We start from the raw sequence: 24,850 nt of genomic DNA, 5'->3' as shown, positions 1-24,850 counted from the left end.
TTGCAGTTCTGGAATATGGCAGCACTTGAGGATGATAGCTTCCTGATTTCTTCATGTTTGATTCTTCTCAAATATCTGGCAGTTATTTTTTTTTCTCTACATGTTTTTGGCGACTGATTACTATTTGAAACAAAACTTTTGATGGTTCTGTGATCACACCCCAATATCTCAGCAGTTACAAGAGTTTTGCATACCTCTGAAAGACTCGTAACAGTTTTTGACTTTTCAGAGTCCGTTAAATATCTTTTTTGGCCCATTTTAAGGAAAACAAGCTGCCTAATAATTCTGCACACCTTGATAAAGGGTGTTGTGTCCTTAGGCCTCACCCTCCTCATTACACAAATACACTTCAGCTCAGGCCTACCACTAGGAATTTCAGGGCCCCATACTGGTAAAATTTTGGGGCCCCCTTGAGACTCCACCAAAGCTCCACCCCAGCTCTGCAGCCAGCAAAGCTCCTCCTCACAGGGACAGCAAAGCTCCTCCTCACAGGGCCAGCAAAGCTCCTCCTCACAGGGCTAATAAAGGCCCCCCCTCACAGGGCCAGCAAAGCTCCTCCTCACAGGGCTAATAAAGGCCCCCCTCACAAGGCCAGCAAAGCTCCTCCTCACAGGGCTAATAAAGGCCCCCCTCACAGGGCCTGCAAAGCTCCTCCTCACAGGGCCAGCAAAGCTCCTCCTCACAGGGCTAATAAAGGCCCCCCTCACAGGGCCAGCAAAGCTCCTCCTCACAGGGCCAACAAAGCTCCTCCTCACAGGGCTAATAAAGGCCCCCCTCACAGGGCCAGCAAAGCTCCTCCTCACAGGGCTAATAAAGGCCCCCCTCACAGGGCCTGCAAAGCTCCTCCTCACAGGGCCAGCAAAGCTCCTCCTCACAGGGCCAGCAAAGCTCCTCCTCACAGGGCTAATAAAGGCCCCCCTCACAGGGCCAGCAAAGCTCCTCCTCACAGGGCCAACAAAGCTCCTCCTCACAGGGCTAATAAAGGCCCCCCTCACAGGGCTAATAAAGGCCCCGCTCACAGGGCCAGCAAAGCTCCTCCTCACAGGGCTAATAAAGGCCCCCCTTACAAGGCCAGCAAAGCTCCTCCTCACAGGGCTAATAAAGGCCCCCCTCACAGGGCCAGCAAAGGCCCCACTCACAGGGCCAGCAAAGCTCCTCCTCACAGGGCCAGCAAAGCACCCTCTCACAGGGCCAGCAAAGCCCCCCCCTCCCAATTCTTTCATTAAAGGGGTATTCCCATCTCCAATATCCTATCCTAATATGTAGTAGATGTAATACTAATAATATTAGCAAATGTCTCCAATTAGAAATGTAGTATAGTTCTTCTGATTCGCTATGTCATTTACCCCATGTGTAGGGCATTGCAGTAGCTTAGGTATCCATGGTTACGACCACTCATATAGTGACAGTTAGTTGCTAGTGGTCGTATGTATCCATGAGTACCTAAGCAACTGCATTGCCTGCACATTGGGGTATGCGAATCAGAAGAACTATGCTACACTTCTAATTGGAGACATTTGCTAATATTATTATTATTATTATTATTACACCTACTACATATTGGAATAGGATCTTGGAGATGGTAATACCCCTTTAAGCTTTAGAATGTCACACAGTGTTCATCAGACAGATTTTGCCCTGCACTGGAGTGCTATTGCCGATGTATTATCTGAAAACATACAGATAATAAAAATCACACTCTCATTGTCAAGCAAACCAAAAAATGGCACAAAAGCCATAATGATTTTGCAGCAAAAATAAAAACACAAAAATGCCTAAAATCCAGACTTTTAATTCAAAAACAGAGTGCAAAAAAAATTATAATTCGGGGCCCTAATACATAAGATCCTACTGATTATTGTTGTATTTATAGTGTATTTGTTTTATAGCCCTTTTTGGAAACTTTAAACTAAGGGAAAGACTAAGTATAACATGAAGGGAAGAGGGGGAGCAAGCCCAAACACTAGGGAAAGGGGGAGTGGCGACCCCTAGGCAGATCTAATATCACCCTGCCTACCCTACCGTCCCTATATAGGTTCCACACCTATTGCCGAGCAGGATCTGAAGCCCTGAATGTCCTTAGAGCTTGGCCCTAGGTAGGGAGGGGACAGGGTGAGAACTAGTCAAGCCCAACTACAAACTAAAGACAACAGGGTAGACAAACAAAGGGGATACAATTAGCTTGAGCAGACACCAGAGAGATAATGCCAGCTGTCCTCCAAGTGCACCAGAAAATAAACTAGCCGACTGCTAGTGCTCCAAGCCATCACAGAGGTACATAGAACTATCACCGATGACTCTCTGGAGAAACTGAGACTCTTTAACTACCCAGCAAGGGTGTGTCAATCAGCAGCAGAAGGTGGAGGTCACTGCTGGGTCCTAAAGGAAGAAGGATAAAACTATACCACAGAGATGAGGGAATGAAGAAGGCGTCTGCAATGCCAAGCGCAGTGACCTTCTACAGCCGACTCCAGAGCGACTGTCTGTCACACCTGACACACCCCTGACACACCCCTGACACACCTGTAGGTTCCAATTTTGTGGCAGCCATGTGTTGCACCCAGTAGTTCAATGACCATGACTGATGGAAGCCCCAATGCTGAAGTCCGCCTTAAAAAAACATTAAAAAGGCTTCTTCATATCTGCACTAAAAACACATCAAAGATATGGGAAAAAGCAACAAAGAATGCAATAGTCAGAAAAGACTGTTATTTTTCATTATAGTGCAGGCACCAGTGGAACATGCGAATTAAAAGTAGCTGAAAAAATACAACATTTAAGCTACGTGTGAACACAGTCTAAAAGAAGTAATAATGAATTGTATTTCTAAGCACACACACAGTCTGCCTGTTGCTGCTATGATCAATATAGCAGACTGGTTAAATATCCTGCTCTCCAATGGTTAATAATAGGGAAAACCAGTTATTTTCTAAAGTGACTTTTTGGAAAATCGATGACATGACTTATTTATGTTTTTAGATTAAGCTGAAGTGTCTATTGCTTATGTATGTAAAACTTTAAACCCTTTTAAGAGACAGACTGGCTCCCTGCATTGGCAAGGCAGGATTGTCTCCAGCAGCCAATGGCCTCATGTCAAGTCCCTAATATACGGAATATATTGTATTTAACGATTCTGCAATTACAATGAACGTAAATATGACCCGATTGTCAGAGGAAGGGATATTCAGATTTCCCAAATCGTGTCTTCAAACAAGCATACTGTTTAAATACATATATATTTATACATTTATTTTTATTTATTTATATTTGTAAGTGCATGTATTTGGGGATAAAAAATATTTTTGCAATTGAGTTCCAGTAAAGATTTTGCACCGTTTGACTTTTACCGGCTCTTTGTTTCACTACACATTTAACTTTGCTGTGATCCATGGTCATAAATCAGCTGAGAGGAGCTCCGAAAATGACAGACAGAAGAGTTATGAAGTCCGAGTCAGACCATCATAGACGACTGACTGACCGATTCTCAGTTAATTCGTTCTGTAACCAGTGCAACATAAACACTAAAGAAGGTAAACAGTGCAACAATTTTAATGAAACCCAATTTTAAAAATGATTTATAGCCCCAGTTACATCCAAATAAGTAAAATATATATATATATATATGGCCCCAAAAGTGGACAACGTCTTGTAAAGGTGGTAAATGTAACAGCAGAGCATCTCGGTATGACATAGTATACATATTTTGCATGTAAGGCCACGGCCACACTATCAGTATTTGCTCTGTATTCGATCAGTATTTTTTCTCAGGAGTGGGAGACAAAACCAGGTGAGGAACAAAGAAAAAAGGTATAATAGAAACAAGTCACCAATTCTGCATTTATCACCCACTCCTGGTTTTGGCTCCTACTCCTGAGAAAAATTACTGACCAAATACTGATAGTGGGACCATGGCCTTATAAGTGGAAAAGACGTAAAGCAGAATTGTGTCGTCCTCCACTGACATATATTCCCCACGTGAATTTTCTTTCTCGTAAGGGTTTCCAGACAGACCTTCATCAGTAGAGAAGCAGCCACGGTGATAGAATGAGTCCAGGAACGCTCTCTGCTACTCGGGGACACTATATTCTTAACATCTCATTTTATTTTGCAATGACAAAGTGCCTTGATTCCTAAGGAAAAAAAAGCCTAATAGCAATGGGAAGGGAAAAGTCATCCAATATGTAATTGATTGTCTCCTGGCAGGTAATATCTTAAAAAGAAACAGCCAAATTGGGGCATTTCTGGACTGTCTATACACAAACCTATTAAATGATACCTGGGTATGTTAATGGCACAGTGGGGCACGAGATGGCACATCTCTTAATCCCACAGCCGTACAAACATACAGGTGTGAAATTAGAACTTTTATTGCTCAAGATTTTCCAGTAGTGGAACTTTCCTTAGTTTTGCCACTAATATTTAGATATTGTCACAATCGCCATATGCAACTTGGACGCCACCGCAATTGACCTTCCACACTAAGGCCACGGCCCCACTATCAGTATTTGGTCAGTATTCGGTCAGTATTTTTTCTCAGGAGTGGGAGCCAAAACCAGGAGTGGGTGATAAATGCAGAATTGGTGACTTGTTTCTATTATACCTTTTCTCTGATTGTTCCTCACCTGGTTTTGGCTCCCACTCCTGAGAAAAAATACTGACCGAATACTGATAGTGGGGTCATGGCCTAACTTGTAAACTCACTCATACTATTGGGCTAAAAATGAGATAAATGTATCCCAAAACCAGTGCACACGTGCACCTTCTCACTACCATCATTTGCTGAATTTAAAGGGAACCTGTCATGTCCCTAAACACTGATAACCCGCAGATATGGGGTAGTCTGCATGGTAATAGCGTTCTACAGCTGTGCGGCCACTGCACTAAAAGCCCGGCTACCGGGAGGGAATGAACTTTATTCCTTTCAGCAGCCTCCGGCTTTCAGTCATAGAGGCGTGGCTTCATTCACCCCGGCACTGACTGACAGCTGGCTCAGCACTGATGCAATGCAAGAAGAACTATACTACATTTCTAAGTGGAGGTATTTGCTAATATTACTATTATTATTACACCTACTACCTATTGGGACATGATCTTGGAAATGGGAATATCCATTTAACTTCTATCATGCTGGCATTCAAATGGTTAACACAACTATAGAAAGTGATGGATAGGTTTAGAGCAAAATCCCATTGATTGAAAAACACCAAATTGTAATTTCTCCTTCAAATTATGTGCTAGTCCTAAAAGTTCACATACTTTTGCCACTTTGACATGTGCAGAACTAGTCAACCATTACCAGACATATTTAGATGCAGTTATTGCTGCACGAATGTTTCACACCAGTTACTGAAAGCAAAGGTTCACATACTTTTGTCACTCATAAACATGTGATATTGGATTATTTTCCTCATTTAAAAAACTTACTGTCACGGGTTTACCGCAACAGACAGGAGTCCGAAGACCGCAGCGTCTGAGTTTACGTACTCCTGAATTGAATAGAAGCACTTCTCCCTCTTATTAAATGATGCTAGTTTCTTTCAGCAGTGCAGGAGTTAATCTGCTCAGCTTTGAGTCTCTGTAGCTTTTTTCTGGAAGTTCTCAGCTGTGCAGTATCAGCCACTCCCCTCTCCTATATAGTCTCTGCTCTGGCAATCTGGGATTGCCAATGTTATGTCTTGTACAGCTTGGTGAGGAGTGGAGTGGAGGTGTTGGTGTTCGGTAGAGGCGTTTATGGAGAGTTGTTCTCTGACTGTTGCTTGGTGTTTTTGTTGTGTTCATAGCCCCTTCCTTCTCTATTTTTGTTTACCTTCCTAATGTTTTCCCTCTGTTGTCTGTGAGCGCATATTTTGTATGTTTTGTATCCCTGGGTGGTGGAAGGTGACAGATAAGGGCTGATTCAGGAGAACAGCAAGGTACATGGCCCCAGCATCTTCACCATCAGAAGTAACCTGGGGAACAAGGATACATAGGGCGTCCCTCTAGTGTTCGGGACAGGGTAGGAGCCCCTGGTCCCGGGTTGTCAGACAACAGCAACGTGACAATTACAAAGTCTAATATTTTTTAACTCATATTTTGGATTTGGTTCTCTTTATCTAATGTTAGGACTTGTGTGACAATCTGTTGTAGCTTATGTCAAATTTATGCAGTAATATAAATAATTCTGAAGGGTTCACAAACTTTCAAGCACCACTGTATGTGTTTATTAGATTGCCAAAAAAAGTAAAATGTGTGCCAAGTATATATGCTCAATTAGCTTCTATGTCAGAGCAAAGAAGGGAAGAGTGAAATTTTACAAATTTACTAATTGACTTAATCTCCTTACTTTCCCAAAGCTTTGTGAATTTTTGGTATAGTTATATTTTGGTATATTTTATTTATATTTTTATTTTTCAGTGCTTTTTTATACTGTAAATGATTTGATAACATATATGTTATATTGACAGCAGCCTTTTCTGGGAACAGCTTCTATGATTTTTGCTTTCGTGTGTTATTCAGTTATTCTTGTGAATGTTCAAAATTGAGAAAATGCAGGAACATTTCTACAGAACGTATAATCCAAACGAAATTACACATTTATGCTTATGTAGAAATAACTTGGTATTTGAACATTTTTGTCTGTCGAGGTAAATGAGCGTTTTTGCTCAGCAGTGAGGGCCTTATCTGTCACCACTTTCTAATAAGATTGCCATTTTTGTAAAACAGATAGAAACCCTACTGGGCATGCAGAATGCCTGCGAGGAGCACTTCAGAACTCTGTCATTTTAATGGAGAGAATCTTCCTTTAATGCAGACGGTACAGCAAGGAGATTGTTGGAAAGAGGGAAAAATCCAATCTCAAGGGCATTATTTTATTCTATATCCTATGTGTTTATTTCTTATTTTTTTAGCATATAAATGCATGCTCCTCCTACAATAGAAAAATGGTACTTTATTCCCCCCATCCACTCCATATGTTTGGGTGAACACGACACGACTCTGCACCACACTGTGCAGATCAGGACCTTACAGAAACTGCATTGCACACTTTTTTTAATGCACGTCCTACATTGCGTGTTGTTGATGGATATGGTGCTATCTATATGGCATACATTTTGGAATACAGGACTTTTTTTTTTTTGTTTAATTCGAATATCCATTTTGGATACTAAAAGCCAAATGTTTCCTACTCAACTATTGCACCCCCATCACTCACCCATACTGCTTCACGGGTTTCTGACCTCTGCCTCCTCTGACGGGGTCATAATGTGAATGCTACAGGCAATCATTTGTGTGTGGGTCACCTCTGCAGACAGTGATTGGCTGCAGCAGTCACACACGGACTCTTCCAGAAGATGAAGAGATGACTTAATAAACTATACCAAGCTGTGTGCTGCCTTGGCCAGTCCGAAAAGCACACAGCCTTTATACTGGGCCAGTAAAACACACACACAAGTTCTATTTCCTGCTACTAAAACTTTAGGGCAACGAGGTCAAGCAATTAAAGTACCACAAGCACCTCCATAAGGCCTCATTCAGACATCAGTCATTTTTCACATGCACAAAAAAAAGCGGTATGAGTGTCATTAGTTTTTTTTCAAATATTTTTCACCAGCCTTTGGTCCGCGTGTTAGTTTTTACCATTAGTGTTTGGTCCACGTGTCAGTTTTTACCATCAGTGTTTGGTCCACTTGTCAGTTTTTACCATTAGTGTTTGGTCCGCGTGTCAGTTTTTACCATCAGTGTTTGGTCCACGTGTCCGTTTTTACCATTAGTGTTTGGTCCACTTGTCAGTTTTTACCATCAGTGTTTGGTCCACTTGTCAGTTTTTACCATCAGTGTTTGGTCCACTTGTCAGTTTTTACCATCAGTGTTTGGTCCACTTGTCAGTTTTTACCATCAGTGTTTGGTCCACTTGTCAGTTTTTACCATCAGTGTTTGGTCCACTTGTCAGTTTTTACCATCAGTGTTTGGTCCGCGTGACAGTTTTTACCATCAGTGTTTGGTCCACGTGACAGTTTTTACCATCAGTGTTTGGTCCACGTGTCCGTTTTTACCATCAGTGTTTGGTCCACGTGTCCGTTTTTACCATCCGTGTTTGGTTCACATGTCCATTTTTTCACCATCAGTGTTTGGTCCACGTGTCAGTTTTTACCATTAGTGTTTGGTCCACGTGTCAGTTTTTACCATTAGTGTTTGGTCCACGTGTCAGTTTTTACCATCAGTGTTTGGTCAGTTTTTACCATCAGTGTTTTATCAGTGATTTTCCATGTTTTCCATGTTAATTATGGACAGCAGTGGCGTACATAGAAATCACAGGGCTGCATAGCGAAAGTTCTAAGTGGCCCCCACCAGCCCACTATTCAGTATGATTGGCCCCCACCAGCCCACTATTCAGTATGATTGGCCACCAACGGCCCCCTATTCAGCATGATGGGCCCCCACCAGCTCACTATTCAGTATGATTGGCCCCCATCAGCCCCCTATTCAGTATGATTGGCCCCAAACAGCCCCCTATTCAGTATGATTGGTCCCCAACAGCCCCCTATTCAGTATGATTGGCCCCAACAGCCCACTATTCAGTATGATGGGCCCCCATCAGCCCCCTATTCAGTATGATTGGCCCCCAACAGCCCCCTATTCAGCATGATTGGCCTCCAACAGCCCCCTATTCAGCATGATTGGCCCCCAACAGCCTCCTATTCAGTATGATTGGCCCCCAACAGCCCCCTATTCAGTATGATTGGCCCCCAACAGCCCCCTTTTCAGTATGATTGGTCCCCACAATTACTGACGCTAAAAAGATAAAACACTAGTCACCTTGCCCCATTCCACCGGCGCTGCTCTGGTTCGTGCAGTGTGAGTACTGAGGCTTCAGCACCGCCGGTGCGATGTAGTGCGTCATTGCGCCTGCTGTGCACGGAGTCTCGTACTCACCGGCTCCCTGCTCCACCATTCTATTCAATGGTCCTGGTCGTGGGGACGCGGATACCTCTGAAATTGTGATGACGGAGGCAGGAAAGGAGGTCATGTGGGCTGCCACTATGTACGACATGCCCCTGACATACAGCATACGATATACACTGATGCGATCCGTGTGCTGTCCGTTGTTTTCATGGACCCATAGACTTCTATGGGTGATTTTGAATTATGAAGCAGATAATAAACTGCCATGTCTTCGTCATTTTGTCACGGACACACAACCCAGATAAAAACCACAGACATGTGAACAGCCCCACAGACTATAATGGGTACGTGTTCAATCCTTGAAAACCATGGTTACAACTCGAACGTGAAGAAAAGACGTCTGAATGAGGCTGAAAGGATAATTTTTTGCTCATGTTACCTGTTTACTACTACAAAATATATGAAGGATTTATCTTTTTGAGGGTTTTCAGGATTTCCATAGTATTGCACAGGTGATGAAATTATTGCTAAAGAAATCCTGAAAGCATAATTTGTTGGTGGCTCTTGAACACTGGCATTGAGGAGCACTGATATAGGGGCAGAGACCCTGATTCCATTGATGTGTCACTTACTGAGTGCCGCAGCTGTGATAAAATCCCTTTTTTTTCTGCTGCAGATCTAGCAGAGCTCTGATTGCTGAGCTCTGTATAACCCCACCCACACCAGTGATTGGCTGCTTTCTGTGTACACTGTGCATAGGCAGAAAACTGCCAATTAGTAGTGGAGGTGGGGTTATACAGAGCTCATGAATATGGAGGACTATATGGCAGCAGGTTTACTAGTCCTCTAGTGATAAAATCCTGCAAACAAAACTGTTTCTATAAAAAAAAACTATACTGAGCAGCCCAGTAAGTAACGCATCACTGGAATCAGGGTCTCTGCCCCTACAGAGATAGCAAAAACCTGGTGACAGATTCTCTTCAAATGGCTCATCATTCTTTTTAACTGTTGTATTAAACAAACTTAGAAAACTTTTTAGATGTTCACCAGGTGAGTTAATAAAGGGGAGTTACATGTGCCGAGGACTTTACCATAGTGGACCCCAGTATAAGCATTATTTTATTATGTCAGCAATGCTGTGTCAATGCACATGTGAGAAACAAGTCTGACAGTCCTTACAGTACGACGTCTATCCTCTTCTTCACTGGCTGCCTGCTGTAGAGGTTTCTCTGGTGGAGGAAGAGACTTACTTAATAATTAAACCCATACTTATACAAGTTTAATTAAACTTCAAATTATCAGTCCGCTGACGATGATGCGTAAAGAAAATCTGCAAGATATGAGAATGTCTTCTTCACTGGCAACTTATTAGCTTAATGAGAAAGACATTACACATATTATATCACGAGCAGCATCATCTCTTTCTTCTTCAAAAGATGTTTCACTCTTCAGATTGCGGCTTTGGTATACAAATTATTTGTTCATGAAGCGCTTTCAGCTAAGACTCTTCTTGACCAATTAGGCCGGCAGATGATTTCGGTGATTGCCGCTTAATATTTCAGTGCTTGTTGTGTTCTTTAGTCTCGTATCTACTCCCGTTACTTATCTCAGATGCGTGAAATTTAGAGATTGCGGTAGCTTAGCCTTTACATCATGGTCTGCTGAACAAAATGTATGAGTATGTGATTAGTCTGGATAGGATAGAAGAGGGGGGAAAAAACTTGTAAATGTGTCAGATGAATTTTTTGGAAGAGTCACGTGTGTTTCCTAGGTTCTCAGCCCTTGGTGTTTCCCATGGTGTTCAGGTCTTGTTTCTAGGGCAGGGATGTCAAACTTAAAGACACAGAGGGCGAAAATGAAAAACTTGGACAAAGTCGTGGGCCAACTAGTATACAGTATAATGGGCCCCACATAGTCCTCCATACAGAATAATGGGCACCACATAGTCCTCCATACAGAATAATGGGCTCCACATAGTCCTCCATACAGAATAATGGGCCCAGCATAATCCTCCATACTGAATAATGGGCCCCACATAGTCCTCCATACAGAATAATGGGCCCCACATAATACTCCATCCAGAATAATGGCCCCACATAGTCCTCCATACAGGATAATGGGCACCACATAATCCTCCATACAGAATAATGGGCCCCACATAGTCCTCCATACAGAATAATGGACCCCACATAGTCCTCCATACAGAATAATGGGCACCACATAGTCCTCCATACAGAATAATGGACCCCACATAGTCCTCCATACAGAATAATGGGCCCCACATAATCCTCCATACAGAATAATGGGCCCCACATAATCTTCCATACAGAATAATGGCCCCACATAGTCCTCCATACAGAATAATGGGCCCCACATAATCCTCCATATAGAATAATGGGCACCACATAGTCCTCCATACAGAATAATGGGCCCCACATAATCCTCCATACAGAATAATGGGCCCCACATAATCTTCCATACAGAATAATGGTCCCACATAGTCCTCCATACAGAATAATGGGCCCCACATAATCCTCCATCCAGAATAATGGCCCCACATAGCCCTCCATACAGAATATTGTGCTCTACATAGTCATCCATACAGAATAATGGGCCCCACATAGTCCCCCATACTGAATAATGGGCTCCACATAGTCGTCCATACAGAATAATGGGCCCCACATAGTCCTCCATACAGTATAATGGGCCCCACATAGTCCTCCATACAGAATAATGGGCCCCATATAGTCCTCCATACAGAATAATGGGCACCATATAGTCCTCCATACAGTATTATGGGCACCACATAGTCCCCCATACAGAATAATGGGCTCCACATAGTCCTCCATACAGAATAATGGGCTCCACATAGTCCTCCATACAGAATAATGGGCCCCACATAGTCCTCAATACAGAATAATGGCCCCACATAGTCCTCCATACAGAATAATGGGCCCCACAGAGTCCTCAATACAGAATAATGGTCCCACATAGGGGTTGAGGTTCTGTTGTTGCAGGCCAAATAAAATCACCCTGCTTTCCAGATTTGACTCACGGGCCAGAGTTTGACATGTGTGTTCTAGGGGGATACATACATTATCCTGATGCTTATTGGTACCTAATTAAGCTGTTGTCCAAGAGGAAGAAAGCTGGCTCCCTAGTTCTACCTACTGTAGGTCAGTGTCAACCCTCAACGAGCTTCACCTCGTGACTTTTTTTTCCCCTATCGAAAACAGAATGTTTTCTTAAAGGAAATTACTTTCATCTATAAAGAGCTGTTTTGAAGTTCTCACCTCTCGCCTGTGACTAGTAGGGTACTAGTGGACTGGGTGAGAGGCCTATGACAGGGGTCTAAATGGAATTTCTTCGACTAGTGTAATGGGAGTGTTTTCCACTTAAAGAGGTTGTCCACTACTTTAACATTGATTGCTTACCCTTACGATAGGTCATCAATGTCTGATCGGTGATGCAGCGAAACCCGGCAAACCTGATGATCAGCCTTTATTGGTGCAGCTCCGTGTACTGTAAAGTGGCCGCGGCCGAGTACTACGTATCTTTCATAAATAGCAGATGCAGTACCCAGACGCGGTCTGTCCATAACTGGTCACCTCCGGCCGACACCAAGAACAGCTGATCGGTGGTGTGCCGGGTGTTGCACCCCCACTGATCAGACATTGATGACCTATCCTAAACATAGGCCATCAATGTTGAAGTAGTGAACAATCCCATTAAGTAATGTGGCACGGCTTGTGAAAATATCATCTTTGACTTACTCTTGTTTCAATAACTGGAAGACGAGTACTAGCTTCTATTCTTCTTGGAAAAGACGTTATTAGCATCACTTTTCCCCCAGGAAGCATTACCTGGCCTCCAACTCTTTACGCCAGCTTTGTAGTCTTCACATGAAAAAACAATACCGCCTACACTGTTTAAACGATACCGCACAGTGTTTGAAGATTTTGTTAAAGACATTAATTAGTACCATCATCTTTTGGCACTTCTGATAAGGGTTTCACCTTTTTAGCGTTTTTTCTTTTTTGCTCTCACAGTGAATCGTTAACATAATTTCAGCGGTTATTGTTCGGTAACATCTCAGTAAGTACACGGCAGCGCTCAGTGCAAAGAGCAATATCTCAACTGCGAGGAGCGGCCGCGAAGGGTTGTGAAATCCCTCTCTGCATGCCGGGACCCCACAACCTGGAAGTTTGGGCCTGACTTATTCTAGAAAGCTGGGCCTTGTCAAGGAACATTAAGGGTTCACTCACACGTTCATGCCAATCGGTCCGAGGATGGACCACTAATGCACGGACTGGCCTGATAGCGTCGGCTTCATATATTTAATTGAGGCCGTCACTCTCGGGTGACCCTCGTCCAGTCCATGCATTGCGGTCCTCTATCAGGCTGAAATCCACTGATGTCTGCATGAACCCTTAGGAACCCTACTGAGGAATTTTAGAAAATCAACAATTTGGGACTGCCCACTCTTATTTTTTTTTAATAAAAAGGTCAGCCCTCCCCAGATTGGTCATAGGTTCTCTTTAAAAAATACTGGTAATCTATAAGATTTAAAGAGCTTGTGCAAGATATGAAATAATGGCCATCTATTCTTTCCTACCACAATAACACGCTACCCAAAAGAATGGGGCAGAGCTGCACATACTACGTACAAGTCACGGACAGGAGTGGCACTGATTCTGGGCAAAAAAAAGAGCCACCCCATTTTTCTAATCAAGGGTAGCCATGTTAAGGTTTTAGTTGGCCAAAGACTGGAGTGAAATATGTTGGTGTTTACTTTAAGAAAATGGTGTGTAGAATGCAGTTATAGGATGTAATAAAATTCTTATTTTACAATATATGTCCAAGACTGAGACATTTACTCTGCATGTTACTTTCCTCCTTTTCTTCTTTATATTAATCCATTGGTTGTAACCTGAAATCATTAAAAACATAAGTGAAGTCTTTTTCTCAGGAACTGAGTGTTAGTTTATCTGACTCTTGGGAGGTGACCTCGATAGCGCTTTACGGGTTTCCAAATAGAAATTGATGATCAGTTCAGGAAGGCAGGAAGTAAGTCTTCTTCCACACTTAAGGGCCACCTTCCTTTGTTTTGAATTCCACTGTCAACTGATTACAACAGAAGGTCAGCCATGTCCTAGATCGCTTTTAAAATGCGTCGTCCGCAGCTGTCAATGGAGTTAAAACCGCTTTAAAAATGCTACATGACAACTTCCCAGCCTTACAAGAACCTTAGACTAGAAACCCTTTTAATCATGTATTTCTCACTTCACTTGCCACCTGTGATGTTATCATTTATGTATTATTATTTTAATCACTTATATAGCGCCATTTATTCCACCACACTTTACAGACGTCATCAGTGTCCCCTTTGGGGCTTACAATCTAGATTCCCTATCAAGTATGTCTTTGGAGTGTGGGAGGAAACCGGAGAACCCGGAGGAAACCCATGCAAACATGGGGAGAACATACAAACTCCTTGCAGATGTTGTGCTTGGTGGGATTTGAACCCAGGACCCCAGTGCTGTAAAGCTGCAGTGCTAATCACTGAGCCACTGTGCTGCACCTAATATCATAGACTAAAGATCTCTCCCGTAACCTGAGACATTAAGATGAATCACAAATGCAAATATTGGGGGATCTTTTATGTTAATTATGGCAGAGAACAATGGAGCCAATTCATCAAAGCTCTTCCACCAGAAAAGTGATGTAACAGGTTTGAAAAGTCACAAAATGTTTACACAACACGGAGTTGCGCAAAAACTTTCTGACTTTTGCCATTTTCACGCCAGTTTGAATCAGCTCCTCCAAGATGTCTGGAGCTAAGGAGAAGTCGAGATGGGGCGTTACAGCACCCGCCCATCCAGTTCATCAAAAATGCTGGTGTTTTATGCTGTAGAAATATCTCTGACTGGAGTTTAATTTCCGCCACGATGCATCTAAAAAGAAGTTCCAAATTTATTAGGTAGCGTGTGCCTCTTAATGAATTTGCCGCCTGGTACTCCAGCAAGGCTGGCATAGCGTGAACGTGCGCTTCACCAGTCTTGATGAATTGGCACCAAAGTCTTCAACTCAGTTATTGATTATAGCTTGAAGAAAGACAGTAGTCCACTTTTATTGCTGAGTTTGCCCCAGAGTTTTTTATTTTTTACATAAACTGAGGATTAAAAATTTGCACTTAGTGCCAAATTTTCACTTTCTGAAACTTTGTTTTTACCTTGCTCACCAAATATGGAAAGAGTCGGTGCGGAGTATTGGGGCGTGGGCACTGGCAGACACAGATAGAAGAGGACCTTGTACAAGAACAATGCATAGGCCCTTTGAAGCCCAATAGCGCTTCATAATGCACAACTGCACCTGATCTGGAGGTGGAAGTGGCCCCCTTACCTTTTGGGCCCCTGTATGGCTGCACAGATTGCACCAATGATATGTCCACCCCTGGGCATGACCAAATACTTTCAAACAGATTTGTTAAACCTGAAGGTAGAAAGTAGCATTTGCCACATTTTGGGGCAAACCTATGTCTGCTTACTGCGGGAGAATATTTCATTATCTGACTTTAGGACGATTCAACACTTGGAAGGCATTATTACAGTATCCAAAGCCAATGTCCCAATGGTTCATTGATACCGGACCCAAGACTGTATACACACGTGGTCAAAATTGTTGGAGCACCTTGTTTAATGAAAGAAAAACCCACAATGGTCACAGAAATAACTTGAATCTGACAAAAGTAATAATAAATTAAAAATCTATGAAAATGAACAAATGAAAGTCAGACATTGCTTTTCAACCCTGCTTCCACAGAATTTAAAAAAAAATTAATCTCATGAAATAGGCCTGGACAGAAATTATGGTACCCCTGAAAATAATGTGACAAGAGGGACATGTTAAATCAAGTTATGTCCACTAATTATTATCACAGGTGTCTACAATCTTGGAATCAGTCAGTGGGCCTGTATATAGGGCTACAGATACTCACTGTGCTGTTTGGTGACATGGTGTGTACCACACTCAACATGGACCAGAGGAAGCAAAGGAAAGAGTTGTCTCAGGAAATGAGAAAGAGAAAATTATTGACAAACATGTTAAAGGTAAAGGTTATAAGACCATCTCCAAGCAGCTTGATGTTCCTGTGACTACAGTTGCACATATTATTCAGAAATTTAAGATCCATGGGACTGTAGCCAACCTCCCTGGATGTGGCCACAGGAGGAAAATTGATGACAAATCAAAGAGATGGATAATATGAATGGTAACACAAGAACCCATGATAACTTCTAAAGCGATTAAAGGTGAACTTCAAGCTCAAGGAACATCAGTGTCAGATCGCACCATCTGTCGTTGTTTGATCCAAAGTGGCCTTCATAGGAGACGACCAAGGAGAACACCATTGTTGAAAAAAAAAACACAAAAAAGCCAGACTGGAATTTGCCAAACTACATGTTGACAAGCCACAAAGCTTCTGGGAGAATGTCCTATGGACAGATGAGACAAAAATGGAAGTTTTTGGCAAGGCACATCAGCTCTATGTTCACAGACAGAAAAATGAAGCATATCAAGAAAAGAACACTGTCCCTACTGTGAAGCATGGAGGAGGCTCTGTTATGTTCTGGGGCTGCTTTGCTGCATCTGGCACAGGGTGTCTTGAATCTGTGCAGGGTACAATGAAATCTCAAGACTATCAAAGGATTCTAGAGAGAAATGTGCTGCCCAGTGTCAGAAAGCTTGGTCTCAGTCGCAGGTCATGGGTCTTGCAACAGGATAATGACCCAAAGCACACAGCTAAAATCACCCAAGAATGGCTAAGAGGAAAACATTGGACTATTCTGAAGTGGCCCTCTATGAGCCCTGACCTAAATCCTATTGAGCATCTTTGGAAAGAGCTGAAACATGCTGTGTGGAAAAGACCACCTTCAAACACTAGACAACTGGAGCAGTTTGCTCATGAGGAGTGGCCAAAATACCTGTCGAGAGGTGCAGAAGTCTCATTGACAGTTACAGGAATCGTTTAATTGCAGTGATTGCCTCAAAAGGTTGTTCAACAAAATATTACGTTAAGAGTACCATCATTTCTGTCCAGGCCTATTTCATCAGTTTAATTTTTTTTTTTAATTCTGTGGAAGCAGAAAAGCAATGTCTGACTTTCATTTGTTCATTTTCATAGATTTTTAATTTATTATTACTTTTGTCAGATTCAAGTTATTTCTTTGACCAATGTGGGGTTTTCTTTCATTAAACGAGAGGTACCAACAATTTTGACCCCGTGTGTACATGATGTGGAGAACGTTTGGTTACTTTGAATCCCTCTGGTGCATCCTTGACTAGTCTAGAATGCATATTGTGGTGGTACTGAAGCCACCAGAGACCACATTGTCCCAGGAAGCTCCTGAAAATTCATACTTGTTTGGGGTTCTCTACATTGAGGAGATGATGCTTCACTTTGATGCTCAACACAATGGGAAATTGTTACCCAAAAACTTCATTTACAAGGATCTTTACTAAGCTTATAAAGCAGAAGAGGTGTTTTCTATAAAAATCAATAAAAGTTGTTGGTATATAAAGTAATAATGTTTTCTTTACAGCCTCAAAGCAGACCTTGAACAGTATGATACGTGACCCATCTCTGATCCCTGACCCTGTTCTTGCCAATCAGATCAATCAGGTAACGATTTGACAGCCACATCTTTTATGTTTTGTAAATGCCGTTATTCTCCTGAATCTGGCGATGTATTTCTCTCCTTTTCCTAAAATGTGACCCCCTCTTCCCTATATGAAAATTTAGTATTTTTGCCAACTGGGTGTGGTTTTACAAGAACACAGAGAGGAGTTGATCTCGGACAACTAGATTTATATTCATTGATGAGGTGGCCATATCTCAGGAATGGAAAGGCATAGTAATAAAAAAAAAAAAAATAATGCAGATTTAGGAATTTTATATCAGGTAAAAAAAATGACTTATTTTTGACAAGTGACAGATTCTTTTTAAAGGGAACCTGACAGCAGATAAATGGTGCCCAATCCCGGGGCAGCATGTATCAGGCACTGGCTGTATGAGTTCAGCTAGGTATGTCTGACTCTGAAACGCTGCATAATAGTCGCCGGGGATCAAGCTGCACGGGAGACTATTTGGGCAGGCGGGTCCCCGGGTCATTCTCCACTGAGAATGTACAGGTCCTGCACTGTATATCTGATCACATGGCCCATAATTGTGCTGGAAGCCATCTTTGGTATTGCTGAAATGCAATGTGTCTTACCCTAATGTAACAGTTGTGTAATTAATTATTTTCTGTATTCTGTAACTTCAACTTTTTGTACTTTGTATTGCCTTTTCCAGTGTATCGTCAATGACTTCTGCAATGGACCTTTGGTGGATTGCATAAAACAGTATCCTTTAAAACTTGTACATCTTCTTTTTATAGGACGAATCCACAAAATCTAAATATCACCCCCCCCCCACACACACACACACACACACACTACCTTTTCAGGTCTATATTTTTGTGCTGTTGTAGTTCAGGTGCCCTTTGGATGATTGATCAAGCAGTGAGGAAATGCACCTGCCGTCACCATGTATTTATCCCCATGTTTGGATGAATTATGAGCCTGATGAAGACCCCAGTACTGGGTTGAAGCACATTGCTGATGTTCTATGCAGTAATTGGATCACTTTTATAAGTTTACTCGAAAGAACGTGGAATACACTTGCTTTTTTATATCATTGCCGCCTCACCATCACATGTCCATGAAAGGAGTTTTCTCTATATGTTCTAATGAGACAAGCCCTTTACAAAAAAAAATAAAAGTTGAACATAAATATGAAAAGCATTAAAATAATGCACTCTTCCTCCCATCAAAATGTTTATCCTCTTAATATATTGCAGTCATCATATTATACAGCACTGTGTACTTACAATTGCTCATTTTGCTACATCTGATAGCAGCATAATGTAGGAAAAGAGACCCTGAATCCAGCGATGTTTCACTTACTTTACTGGGTGCAACAGCTTTGACACAACCAGAACTTTCAGAACACACCAGGCTCGCTATGTAGATAGTCTATTGACAGGGAGCTGCTTATCAAATGAGTGGGCGTGGTCGGACCAGGGCTCACATGAGCATCAGTCCAGCAGAAATAATCTCCTGGTGATAAAACACTCATTGTATTGAAACAGCACACAGCCTAATAAGTGGCACATCGCTTAAATCTGTGTCTCAGCCCCTACCTCATGCTGTCCTTAAATTACATAGCAGAGATCTGCAGATAGATTCCATTTTAAGGCTCATGCAGACATCTGTGCAAATCGGTCCAAGCTTGGACTGCAATGCACGGACTGGCCACTGCTCTCCCTATCCGAGCGTCACAGCCTCATAGATTTTCGAGTTGGAGAGCCGTGGCCAGTCCATGCATTGCAGTCCCTGCTCTGACCTATTTGCACAGACTTTGAGTCCTATAATAGGGATTTTTCTGACAGTACATCCTCTTTAATGAGAAATGTTTCATAATGGCGCTTGCAATGCTTGTGTCATATGGACCGTTCTTATGTAACGTGTGATTGCCCTGTCCATGAAGTAATAACAGCGTAATGGCAGCTGATATCGGCCTCTCGTGCTGTAGGGTTGTTGAATAGCAGGGATTTCCACTTCTCCTATGAAGGACAAGTGCTTGGTGTATTATTGTGCAATATTAATGCACTTCTCCCAAATATAGTGCTCTGCTTGTGACCCTGCCTGAGCCTGTACACAGCCTGCAAGCTGCTAGCATTACATCTGCCGCATTTGGCAGCGAGGAATGAATTATAATGGGTCGTAATGGCTTTGTGGTTTAAAAAAAACCTCATGGCTGGTGAGGAAATAATTGATTAGCATTTGATAGAAACTATCAGGGAAATGCTTGATTGGCCTGTGGAGATATTGAGAAATATCATCCTTGGGATATGAAGTGGCATTACCTTGCTAGCTTTGACTTTGTGCATACTCAGGAGATTTAGCTAAAGAAACTACATGTGACAGGCCATTAATAAATGTGTGTATTTGTACTCTCCATACCGTCAGTTGTGCAGGATAGCATGCCAGACATGAGGTTTACATGCTGAAGAATTATTACATTCAGCCTAAAATGAGGTGGGATTATGTGTGCCTTGTCTAAGACCGCCTGCGCTTGGTAATAATAGAGATTGGACATACTTTGAAATATGAGCCTCACTTAAAGGGAATCGGTCAACAGGTGTTATGTTCTGCTACCAGAGCTAAGGAAAGAGAGGAGATCTGTCCCTACGATAGAACTCAGCTGAATCCCTACGATGTAACAGGGAACCTGATCCTGCGATCAGACCTGCTAAAGTCCTAAGCTAGTCTGTACGGAGACCTATAGATGTGGGGAAGGAATCCCTACAAGTACTAAGGACTGGGAGGAATATGGGACACCTCCTAACAGAAATAGTAGCAGACAGACGAACAAACAAAATATATAGAACATAGAGGTCAGTAGACCAAGCAAACTAACAGAGCAAGACACAGAGCACAGGCTAGCTAGAAAGTAGATATACAATGAAGTCCAGCAAAGCCAGAAGGGCGGAGCAGGATTAAATAGGCCAACAAGGTCATGTGACCAGCAAAGGAAAAAACCTAAGAGCAAGGTTCTAACAGTACCCCCCCTTCTAAGAGGATCCTCCGGATCCCCTAGGACCAGGCTTATCAGGAAATCTCCTGTGAAACGCTCTAATAAGTCTGGACGCGGAAACATCATCTGACCTCACCCAAGAGTTATCCTCGGGTCCAAAACCTTTCCAGGCCACAAGATACTGCAAACTACCTCTATACCGTCTAGAGTTAATGATGCGAGAAATTTCATATTCCCCGTCCTCCACCACCGGAGGAACAGAGGCAGAGGCGTCACCATCCGACACAACAGCTTTTTTTAACAGAGAGACATGAAATACCGGATTAATTCTCCAGGAGGTAGGAACCTCCAACCTAACAGCAGATTGGTTGACAACCTGAAGCACCTTAAAGGGCCCTACAAACTTGGGACCCAATTTCTTAGAAGGAATCCTCAACCGCAGATTCCTAGAGGACAACCAAACCATGTCACCAACAGCGAACAAAACCTCCTGTCGTTTCCTATCAAAGTAGTCTTTAGATTTTCTGTTGGCCTCCTGAAGATTACCACGCACATCCGTCCAAACTCTCCAAATCACCGGAAAAATTCTCCTCCTCAGGCACGGCAGATCCCAACTTGGAGAACGACCCAAACGACGGATGTCTCCCAGAACAACAAAAAAAAGGCGAACAACCAGCAGAAGAAGATGTATGATTGTTCAGAGCAAATTCAGCAAGTGGCAGAAACTCAGACCACCCCTCTTGATTGTCTGCCACAAAACAACGCAAGAACTGCTCAGCATCCTGGTTTTTCCTTTCTGTCTGGCCATTAGATTCAGGATGATATCCGGACGAGAACGACAAATGAACTCCCAACCTGTCACAAAAGGCACGCCAAAAACGAGCCACGAACTGAGGACCCCTATCAGAAACAATGTCAGTAGGAACGCCATGAAGTCTGACAATTTCCTTGACAAAGGCCTTAGCGAGAGTTTTAGCGCAGGGCAGTTTGACGAAGGGAACCAAGTGACACATCTTGCTAAAACGGTCCACGACCACCCAGATGACAGTAAAACCCTCAGAGGGGGGAAGGTCAGTTATAAAGTCCATAGCCAAATGTGTCCAAGGAGCACTGGGAACCTCCAGAGGGCAAAGCAACCCTGCAGCAGGAGTATGTGAGGACTTAGATCTAGCACATATAGTACATTGACGCACCCACTTAATGACTTCCTTCTGCCATCCAGGCCACCAAAAACTGCGACCCACCAGTCTCTTGGTCTCAGAGATTCCGGGATGACCTGCCAACCGAGATTCGTGACACTCAACAAACAAATCTCTCCTAAAGGTCCCAGGCACAAACAACCTCCCATGAGGAGTGTTAGAAGGGGCATTCTCCTGTGCTTTAAGAATCTCATCTTCCAAAACGGAGTCCAAAGCAGCTATCACAACACCTTCTTATAAAATGTTCTCCTCTTTCTCAGCACCGACTATGGGAGAAAAACTGCGAGACAAGGCATCCGCCTTAACATTCTTAGTACCAGGGATGTAAGTAACGGAGAAATTAAACCGCGAGAAAAACAGTGCCCACCTAGCCTGACGGGCATTCAGGCGCTTGGCAGCATCAAGATATATCAGATTTTTATGATCCGTAAGAACCTGAACGGGAAATTCCGCACCTTCCAAGAAGTGGCGCCAGTGTTCAAATGCAAGTTTAATAGCCAATAATTCCCGATTACCAATATCGTAATTCAGTTCAGTCTCCGAAAAAATTTTTGAAAAAAAGGCACAGGGATGTAATCCATCCCCGTTATCCTGAGACAATACTGCGCCAACCCCCACAGAGGAAGCATCAACCTCAACCAAAAACGACTTAGTCACATCAGGCTGCATAAGGATGGGAGCAGAGGTGAACCTCTCCTTGAGATACACAAAAGCTTCAATGGCCTCAGAAGACCACTGAACCGCATCAGCACCTTTCCTGGTGAGATCGGTCAGAGGTTTGACAATACTAGAAAATTTTTTATGAATTTTCTGTAATAATTGGCGAAACCTAAAAACCTCTGTATCGATTTCAAACCAATAGGCCTAGGCCATTCCTGTACAGCTTGAACTTTAACCGGGTCCATCTCAAAACCTTCACTGGAGATAATGTAACCCAAAAAACTAATTCTCTGTACAGCGAACTCACATTTCTCCAGCTTAGCAAAAAGCGAATTGTCCATTAATAACTGTAATACCTCACGTACGCTCCGCCAATGAGACTCCAGATCCGGCGAATAAATCAAAATGTCATCCAAATACACAACCACATTTTTGCCGATCAAAGGTCTAAGGATGTCATTAATAAGATTCTGGAAAAATGCAGGAGCATTAGTAAGACCAAAAGGCATAACCAGATTCTCAAAATGACCCACAGGAGTGTTAAAAGCAGTCTTCCATTCGTCACCCTCCTTCATGCGCAACAGATTGTATGCCCCCTTAAGGTCAATTTTAGAGAACCACTTGGCCCCCATTAACTGGTTAAACAGATCAGGAATCAATGGCAGTGGGTAAGGATTGCGTACAGTAATTTTGTTAATCTCACGAAAATCCAGACAAGGACGTAAACCGCCGTCCTTTTTTTTTTACAAAAAAAAATCCAACCGCCACAGGAGACTTAGAGGGCCTAATGTGACCGGCGGCCAAACTTGTCTGTATGTATTCCTCCAAAGCCTTTCTCTCAGGAATAGTAAGATTAAATAAACGACTTTTAGGAAGAGTCGCTCCAGGGACAAATTCAATAGAACAATCATAGTCTCTATGGGGAGGCAAAACCTGCGATTCCTTCTCAGAAAAAACTCTCCAAAAATCCTGAATAGGAGCAGGCAATTCTCCCCTATCCAAAGCTGCAATACGCCCGTTACAACACTTGTCATAACATTTATGGCTCCAGGATTTAATTTCACTGGTAGACCAATCCAGTACAGGATTGTGAAATTTTAACCAGGGCAATCCCAATATTACTGGAGAAGGCAAGTTATTCAAAACTACCAAATCCAATTTCTCATGGTGAACACCATTAATAGTGAGAGGAAATTCACTGACCTTGAGAGTAATATTCTTCAAAGGGGAACCATCCACAGAAACCACAGCAATGGGGGATGATAAAGGTTCGGGTTTTAAATTGAGTCTTTCCAAGAATCCCCCATCAATTACATTCAGAGTAGACCCACAATCAACAAACACCCGAAATTCCATTAATTTTTCCTGAGCAATCGTGGAGTCAGCTAAAAATACACCCTTGGAATTTAAACAGGCAATACGGGCATGACTGACCATTTTTTTTTCTTTCTTGATACGAAGCTCACAGCCTTTAATCAAATGACCAGATTTCCCGCAATAGAAACACAAGCCTTCAGAAAATCTACGGTCTTTTTCTTGAGAGCGAGGTGCCATCGCTCCAATCTCCATCGGTTCACCACTGTTAGTACACACATTCTCATGACCAGAAACTGACATAGCAGAGGATTTGCTCTCATTAACCCTTGCACGCAGTCTCCTATCCACCCGTATAGCTAATTGCATAGCCTGTTGCAAATCTTCAGGTGTAGGATAAGCAATTAGCAGGTCTTTAACCCTTTCATTGAGCCCAGCAAGAAATAGACTTTTCAGAGCAGAATCGTTCCACCCTGTTTGAGAAGACCAACGACGGAAATGAGTACAATATTTTTCCACATTACCTGATCCCTGTTTCAAACGTCTCAACTCAGTCTCAGCTGATGCGACACGGTCAGGATCATCATATAATAGTCCCAAAGCAGAAAAAAACTATCCACTGATCTGAAGCATGTATCACTAGGTTGCAAAGAAAAGGCCCACTCCTGAGGCTCTTTGCGCAAAAGTGACATAATGAACCCTATGCGCTGGCATTCATCCCCAGAGGACTTGGGTCTCAAACGAAAATACAATAAGCAAGCATTTTTAAATGAAAAAAATTCTCGGTGTTCACCAAAAAATAAATCCGGCAAACATACCTTAGGCTCTAAGAAATGTGCTCCAGGACAGTTACTCACGTGCTGACGGAGCTCGGCCACCTCCAGAGAGAGTCCCTGCAGGCGATGAGCCAAATCCTGAACCGACACCATGGTGGAACAGAAAAATCTTTCCTTAGAGAATTTGCAGGCTGGACTTACTGTTATGTTCTGCTACCAGAGCTAAGGAAAGAGAGGAGATCTGTCCCTACGATAGAACTCAGCTGAATCCCTACGATGTAACAGGGAACCTGATCCTGCGATCAGACCTGCTAAAGTCCTAAGCTAGTCTGTACGGAGACCTATAGATGTGGGGAAGGAATCGCTACAAGTACTAAGGA

General features: G+C 42.7%; 1 protein-coding gene across 4 annotated transcripts in view; it reads left to right on the top strand.

Annotated features, from left to right (window-relative positions):
• Positions 1-24,850, top strand: part of CDIN1 (CDAN1 interacting nuclease 1) — a 545,783-nt gene that overhangs the window by 340,234 nt on the left and 180,699 nt on the right. For all 4 annotated transcript variants that reach the window (XM_073637559.1, XM_073637557.1, XM_073637560.1 and 1 more), the window contains 2 exons: positions 17,484-17,563; positions 18,236-18,285. In XM_073637559.1, coding sequence (XP_073493660.1) covers positions 17,484-17,563; positions 18,236-18,285 — 130 coding nt within the window. The remainder of the gene's footprint in view (positions 1-17,483; positions 17,564-18,235; positions 18,286-24,850) is intronic.

This window comes from Phyllobates terribilis, unplaced genomic scaffold, assembly GCF_046119375.1.
Source record: "Phyllobates terribilis strain yellow unplaced genomic scaffold, ASM4611937v1 Scaffold_7__3_contigs__length_470593459, whole genome shotgun sequence".
In the NCBI taxonomy this organism is placed as follows: Eukaryota; Metazoa; Chordata; class Amphibia; order Anura; family Dendrobatidae; genus Phyllobates; species Phyllobates terribilis.
This window is presented reverse-complemented; position numbering and strand designations above follow the sequence as displayed.